The following is a 7637-nucleotide window of genomic DNA, read 5'->3' on the forward strand; positions in this document are numbered from 1 at the left end:
TGTCAAAAGAGCTGAGCGAGAAGCTCGATTCAATCTTACACAAACTCTCTAAACTGGACGCTATTGAAAATACAGTTAACTCATTTCAACTATCACTCGATAATCTCAAAGAAAAGACTGACATTCTAGAGAAAAAGCAAGAAGACGTTTGTCAGGATATGAAGGAATTAAAAGGATCACTAGATTGTCAAGATCAAGCTGTACAAAACCTCCAGCAAGAAATAAAGAAGTCAGCAGCTAAAATTAAGTCACTTGAAGTTAAATGTGAAGAGGTTAGTACAAAGAATCTCTACCTAGAAGCGTATTCGAGGAGGGAAAACATCAAATTCCTTAACATAGAAGAAGACGAGGACGAAGACCAGAACACAGAGTTCATTCTAAGAAAATTTCTAGACGAAAAGCTAAGCTTCTACGACTTTGACACTGTAGTCTCCAACTACATAAATAGTCGAGCCTTCGTACACATTGACTCCAACATACGTATTTATTAGCTCCAGCTTGACAATTGTTCGACAATTACACGGAAGATTGTACGATTCGCTACAACAAACAACTTATAATTAATAAGCTTCACAAAAAGGGGCAAATTAAAAAGGAAAAAGAAAAAAAAAAGAAAACTACTTACAAGTTAATGATGCACGCTCGACTGATTCTTGATGTTAAATATTTATGGCGCCTGCGGGGCCTCTAGTCTGCGGAAATTCTTAATCTTACACGCTCCCCCGCCAAAGACTATTCTGGGTCTTTTCTGCCCATCTAAACACAATCATTTACTAAATTACTTAACACTTTTTAACGTCTCTTGTAACTTAATTATAAACAGTTCAAGTCTTGAATGCTTTCATTCCTTCGTGTTCACTTTTGTGGCTACTCTTTCTTCCGCGGACTGCTTCTTGCTTGGTCCTCGGCTTCAGTCTTGGTCTTCAACAATTCTTCTTCTAGCATACAAAGCTTTCGCACGTCTCGGCGGTACTCTCCATCGGCCGTCCTCACGATCACTTGTCTTACAACTCCGTCGTTATCCGGCATTGTCTGTTGAATCAATGCCTTTGGCCATTGACCTCTTGGGGTATTCTTGTCTGCTAAGAGGACTAAGTCGCCAACCTTGAAATTAGCTTTTTCTCGTAGCCATTTCTGTCGCTCTTGCAGCATCGGCAGGTATTCTTTTGTCCATCGCTGCCAAAACTCGTTTGCTAACAGGTGGGCGTGCTTCCATCTTGCTTTATATTTGTCGACATCCTTTATCTCGTCTGGGGGTAGGGATGTGTTCTTGCGGAGTAGCAATATGTGGTTTGGTGTGAGTGCCTCTAAATCTCGGGGATCACTTGAGACGTTCGTTATGGGTCTGTCATTCATGATCTTCTCTACTTCTGTTAAGAATGTGTGAAGCGTTTCATCATTTACAAGACGCTCTCCTAACATGGAGTGTAGAATTCTTCTGACTGATCGGATAAGACGTTCCCAAACGCCACCTTGGTGACTCGCTGCGGGAGGATTGAACTTCCACTGTACATCTCTTTGATTCAGCTCGTTCTGTATCCGATCTTGGTTCCACGTCTTCATTGCTTTGATGACGTCTAACTCTGCTCCCTTGAAATTAGTGCCGTTATCACTGTATATGATTCTTGGGGGTCCACGTCTACTAACGAAACGTATCACTGCGTTGATAAAACTATCAGTAGATAAGTCTTGTGCCACCTCGATGTGGACTGCTCTGTACCTTAGGCACGTGAATATGCAACCGTATCGCTTGTTCAAGGCAGGATCTCTCTTGTATCTTGTATTTGGTCCAATTTTGACGTACAGCGGTCCAAAGTAGTCTAAGCCGACTGCGGCAAACGGATAGACTAGTTCTTGTCCGTCCGAAGACGATCTCACTTCAGGTAGTGGAGCTGTAATCTGTTCTCCCATCCTAGCATTCTGACGCCTGCATTCGTGGCACTTGCGTAAGACTCTTCCAACCGACGACACTCCACTTATTATCCAAAAACGTTGTCGTATCTCGGCTAATACTTGATTGGTTCCAACGTGACCATTGCGATAGTGATAATGACGTATTATCAGCTCTGTTACTGGATGTTTTCCAGGCAAGATGATGGGATGCTTCGCATCATAGGACAGATGTGAACGATCCAATCTCCCTCCTACCCGAATCACTCCGTCTTCTAAAATTGGCTTCAGGTGGATGAATCGTTCTTTAACTTCCTTGCTCAAGATTCCTACTTCACTGTCTTGAGTGTTTAAGAACGACTCCTTCTGGATGAATCTCGCGATTCTTCTCTCCGCTGTTTCAACTTCCGAAACTGACAAGGTCTCCTGACTGGGTCGCAAGCTCTTGGCGCTGTCGCGCTCAGCTTTACGCGGCCAAGCTTCAATCAACTTACGAACAGCTCTGATGAGCCATGCAACTGCTCTTCTTAGCCTGTTCCAGGTCGAGTACTTGCGAAACAGTGAGTCCCAAAAGTCCTTCTGCAGCGTCGTTGCTCCGACTGTCACTTTCTCCTTCTTAACTCCTTCATCCGTTTCTGACAATGTTGCCGATATCTCTGGTGGCTGTGGAGGCCATTCTTCTTCTTCCGTCCACAAAAACTCTGGTCCTTGTCTCCATATCTGCAGCTTTCTTGATTCTGTTGCCTTGATCCCTCTTGAAGCATAATCAGCTGGATTAAGCTCGGATCTTACGTGTTTCCACTGTTCTGGAACCGATTCTTGTCGAATAATGGCAACACGATTTGCGACGAAGGTGGTAAATCTTCTCACTTCGTTGAAGATGTATCTAAGAACGATAATAGAATCTGTCCAATAACTGACGTTGTCGATCCTGAGTCTTCTTTGCAACGCTCTGACAATCAACTTATTCATCTGAACAAGCAGGGTTGCGGCTGTAAGTTCCAGCTTGGGTACGGTCATTGTGCTCTTCAAAGGTCTAACACGAGACTTTCCCATCACAAAGCTACAATGAATCTGACCTCTTTCGTTTATCAGTCTCAGGTAGGAAACCGTTCCGTAACCATGTTCTTGTGAAGCGTCAGCAAAATGGTGGAGCTCCGCCCTCACTACAGTACCAAAGTTCTTTGGTTTGAAGCAACGTGGAATACTTAGATCTTTCAAACTTGCAAGTCCTTTTTTCCATTCTATCCAACTGGCAAGTATATCTGGTGGGAGATTCTCGTCCCAGTCATATCTCCTATGGCAAAGTTCTTGATTTATTTCTCTACCAGGTAGGAGAAGAGGGCTTGCAAACCCGAGGGGATCATAAATAGTTGCAACTGATGACAGGGCGCCCTTTCGATTCTCCGGATGTGCCTTGCTACTCGTAACTAAGTTAAAGGTATCTTGTTCTACGTCCCAGTGGATTCCCAGGGCTCTATCTACAGGTAGACTTTCTGACGCTAAATCTAAGTCCTTGATCGCTGGTGCGCGTTCCTCTACTGGATATTCTGACAAAACTTCGCGATGACTGGACATCCACTTTGTTAACTTGAATCCTCCTCTAGCTAGCAAGGTCTGTAACTGCTTGCTCACTCGTATAGCTCGATCAACATCAGCAAACGATTTCAACAAGTCGTCAACGTAAAAATCTTTATACACAGCATCGATGGTCTCTGGCATGAAGTCGTGCTCGTTGTCCTTTGCGGTTCTTCTCAGTGCATAACCAGCGATGCTCGGCGATGATGTTGCACCAAATATATGTACGAGCATTTGGTGAACTTTGGGTTCTTTAGTTAAATCTCCGTTTGGCCACCATAGGTAACACAATGCGCCGCGGTCCTCTGGCACTACGTGGACTTGATGAAACATTCTCTTAATATCTGCTGCCACAGCAACTTCGTTCACTCTGAATCTTAGGATTACTTCAATCAACGGACTTGTATTCTCTTGTCCTTGAAGTAACTGTTCATTCAACGAAGTACCTCCACTCTTGGCGGCGCAATCGAACACTACTCGCGGTTCCTCTGGTTTCCTCGGATGCCAAACTGCATGGTGAGGCAAGTACCATACTGGTTTCAGGTTATGGAGTTCCTCTTCCAGCACTTCCCTCGAAGAACCTTCACTTTTGTACTTTTCCATGACTTGATTGTACTTCTCTTTAAATTTTTCATCTTTCTGCATCCTTTTCTTCAACCATTCTAATCTCCTTTCCGCGGTCGCTCGGCTATCTGGAAGAATCGGGCGATCTTGACGAAATGGAAGTCTTAATTGATAATGTCCGTCAATTAACTTTACTGATTTGTCCATAATATCTTTCGCTCTGTGGTCTTCGATGGACATACCTTCATCTGCGTCATTATAAGAGTTCCCGAACTCGTCGTTATACATGCGTTCTATTTGAAGGTTTAGCTTCTCGTGTTCGGTGCTAGTAAGACTCACATTCACTTGACTTTCTGTAGATTCTACTATAGGTCCATAGACAGTCCAACCGAAGGGGGTTTTCACCGCAAAAGGCTCTCCCTTACCACCTTCTCTTCTATCCAGTTCTTTCTCTATAATATCTGGACGGTCGCTACCGATGAGGATGGTTACCCTTCTTCTGTCGATTTCTCTTAGGGTAAGATCTTTAAGGTGCGGCCATTTCTTTATTTCTTCATTGGTCGCCACATGCTTCGGCAGAACAGGAAGATGTCTCGTGGTCAGTGCGTTCTCTAAACGGAAGTGTGCGTCTCCAGCCAAAGATTCTACTTTTAAGTCTATTTCATATCCGCATTTCCTTTCCTGCGAATTGACGGTAGACATCGTAAATCTTGCTTGCCTCTTGGTTTTGATCTCTAATTCGTCTATTAAGCTCTCCATACAGAGGGTTGCGTCCGAACCACTGTCAAAGAATGCATATGTGATGATCTGCTTGTCACTCTGAGGGGTGCTGACCTTGACAGGTACAACCTTGAAGCATACTTTCGGTCTGCAAACTTCTAGTGCGCTGACTGTGACGAGATCACTTGGCTCTACTGCTATAGCATTTGGGCAGACGGTCGAAGGCGTTGACTGACTAGTTGTCTTTACTGAGTTTGTTCTTTCCTGACTCCCTGATGTCGCCTCTCTTACTTGTACATTTCTTTCGACGCTCTTCCGAGTTGAATTGCTGTTGTCTTTCACGCAATCTCCTTCGCTGTCTTCGATGTGAATCAAGTAGTGATGCTCCTTACCGCATCCTGAGATTCTACACTTGAATCCCTTTGTACACGACTTGGCGCAGCGTCCTTCTTCAAGGCAGGCTCTGCAAAGACCGTGTTGCTTCACCGTCTTAAGACGATCTTTTAGAGAAGAACTTTTGAATTTCCAGCATCTCCAAACTCCGTGAGGTCCTGAACATTGTGGGCATTTGTGAGCGATCGCAGATGGGCATTGGCTCTGATCACTTTGAACGGCTGCTAAGGTCGTGACTTTATATCTTTGGTCAGATCTTTCTTTCTTTGGATCTCTTCTTTCCTTTTCTGTCGTCGAGGAAGTCACCCTTAGTTCCTGTCCGTATCTGTTGTTAATTCTGTCCGCTGTATTCTTAACGAACTGGACGAAGTCTGCATACTCAGCTCTGCCCTTTATCTTGATAAGATCTCCAGCTTTGTCGGCCCATTTCCTCTTTAAGCCTTCGTCTGGCAGTTTTCTCATCAGCATGACTATGGTCTCTTCGTTGTCCAAGCGACTTGAATAACTGAAACCCATGTTAGTAAGCACTCTCCTTGCGTCTTCCAGCTTCCTCGCGAACTCCATCAGGCTGCTAGCGTCAGCTCTTCCGATCAGAATCTCTTTCTGTCTCCTGACGTGAGATTCAGCTACCATGTGCGGCTGTCCAAAGTTCTGATGTAGAGTTCGCCACGCTTCAACGTATCTTTCGCAAACCGGGAGGTTCACGCAGCTTCTAATTGCTTCCTTCGCCTTTCCTACGCATTGTGCTAGTAAACGGGTAAGTCTCTGCGACTCGTCCGACACTTGACTTTCGATGTTATCCTTGAAATTCGTAACGAACTCTGCGTACTCCAGGGGGTCTCCACTAAACTTCATTAATTCCACTTTCGGTAGGGACGGACCTTGTTTGATTGCTTGCGCTATCGTCGTCCAAGCGTCTACCATGGAACTTTCTCTGGGTAGTGATGGAGGGGCATACGAGGGACAAAACTCTGTCGGCGTTGGATTTTGAACAGCTGGAACATACGGCGACGCCGATGCTCTCAGCGCCATCCCTTGGCTCACTTGCGGCGAGCTAGTGAGTTTCTCTGTAAGGGTAACGGGTGTCGACGCCATTTTCGGGCTCGTATAACAACAATTAGTATAAACACTGGGAATGGTATGGTGACACGATGGAAGTGGATCAGGAACCTGCATGTGCGTACCTTTCATCGCGAATTCACTAGTCACTACAGGTACGAAAGTTTTCTTGGAATACTGGTCATCTCTTTTCAATGGGGATTGAGGCCGTGGGCGGCTGAACTGGGGTGTAATCTCAATGTGGTTCTCGCTTTCCCAACGGGAATGTTCAACGTTTTCTTCCGTAACGTATTGTTCTAGCATCAATTCTAGAGCAGCCTGCTTCGCCTGGGTTTCCGCGTCTATCAGCTCGATTTTTCTGCTAAGTTCTGCCTTTTGCTTCTCTATCTGCTCCATTTGGCGATCTAAATCTTGTTTCTGCTTCAGCGCATTTACTCTAAGTCTCGCTTCTTCCATAAATTTCGTTTTCTCTTTTATACTAGACGAACTAGAAGCACGACTGAATCCAGATTCGGATGGAGACTTTGGTCTTTGCTTGTTGGCTCTCCACTCATTCAACAAGTTTTCTATCTGCCACTTCATGTCTCTCTGGTTTTCATAACTATCCATTAACAGTGTTCTCCTCTCTTCGTCATCTTCAATCTCCATACATATCTCGTGGGCATCGACAAACTTCCTGAACGCTTCATTGTACTTTTGGACACTATCTTCTAGTGTTACCACGTCGACTTCAGGGCTCTTCATCAATTCTTGTACTCTGTTCCAATTCTTCCTCAGCTCTCCAAGATATCCTGATCTACTACGTCTATACCGAATCGCTCGTTCGGCTCTGACTTCTTCTTCGCCAAATTTCTTTGGTTCTCTAACTCTCGAAGATCTTCTAACATCGGGCTCTCGTTGTTCAGCACCAAAACCAACTAAATCTTGCGTTAATGATGGCCATGTCACCTTTTTTCCACCATTCTCTACGCTTGGTTTTGCTGACACTGCTCCCTTAATTTCTTGGAATTTCTGGTTGGGCTCCCTGTGTCGCACGTGCGATTCTTCATGTACTTGCTCGTGGACTGATTTTACTCTCTCAAATCTCTCTCTTAAATCTTCACCAAATTCATCCAAATTTCTTCCATCCTGGTCGTACATCTTCTAGTTTAGATAATTTCGGCGATTTCGATAACCAAAGTCAATGATAAATGACATTAACTTCGAATGAATGTAGTCTCCAACTACATAAATAGTCGAGCCTTCGTACACATTGACTCCAACATACGTATTTATTAGCTCCAGCTTGACAATTGTTCGACAATTACACGGAAGATTGTACGATTCGCTACAACAAACAACTTATAATTAATAAGCTTCACAAAAAGGGGCAAATTAAAAAGGAAAAAGAAAAAAAAAAAGAAAACTACTTACAAGTTAATGATGCACGCTCG

The 7637-nt window shown here is 44.3% G+C and overlaps 1 protein-coding gene across 2 annotated transcripts; it reads right to left on the bottom strand.

The window, feature by feature from the left end:
- Nucleotides 1–461: 461 nt before the first annotated feature.
- LOC148912914 (uncharacterized) lies at nucleotides 462–7637 on the bottom strand. Of its 2 annotated transcripts, none has more exons than XR_016119166.1 (2): nucleotides 626–7598; nucleotides 462–540 (listed from the first exon to the last, which is right to left on the bottom strand). XR_016119166.1 is itself a non-coding variant. In XM_089026698.1 (2 exons), exon 2 carries the CDS (start codon nucleotides 7342–7344, stop codon nucleotides 868–870), a length of 6477 nt encoding a protein of 2158 aa, XP_088882824.1. In that variant the 5' UTR covers nucleotides 7345–7531; nucleotides 7618–7637; the 3' UTR covers nucleotides 462–867. The 2 variants fall into 2 exon arrangements, 1 of the variants encoding a protein (XP_088882824.1); XM_089026698.1 differs by adding an exon at nucleotides 7618–7637 and having other exon boundaries at nucleotides 462–7531.

Source organism: Actinia tenebrosa, unplaced genomic scaffold (assembly GCF_029948245.1).
Source record: "Actinia tenebrosa isolate PJP-AT-01 unplaced genomic scaffold, QUT_ActTen_1.0 PGA_scaffold10__47_contigs__length_13832649, whole genome shotgun sequence".
Lineage (NCBI taxonomy): Eukaryota > Metazoa > Cnidaria > Anthozoa > Actiniaria > Actiniidae > Actinia > Actinia tenebrosa.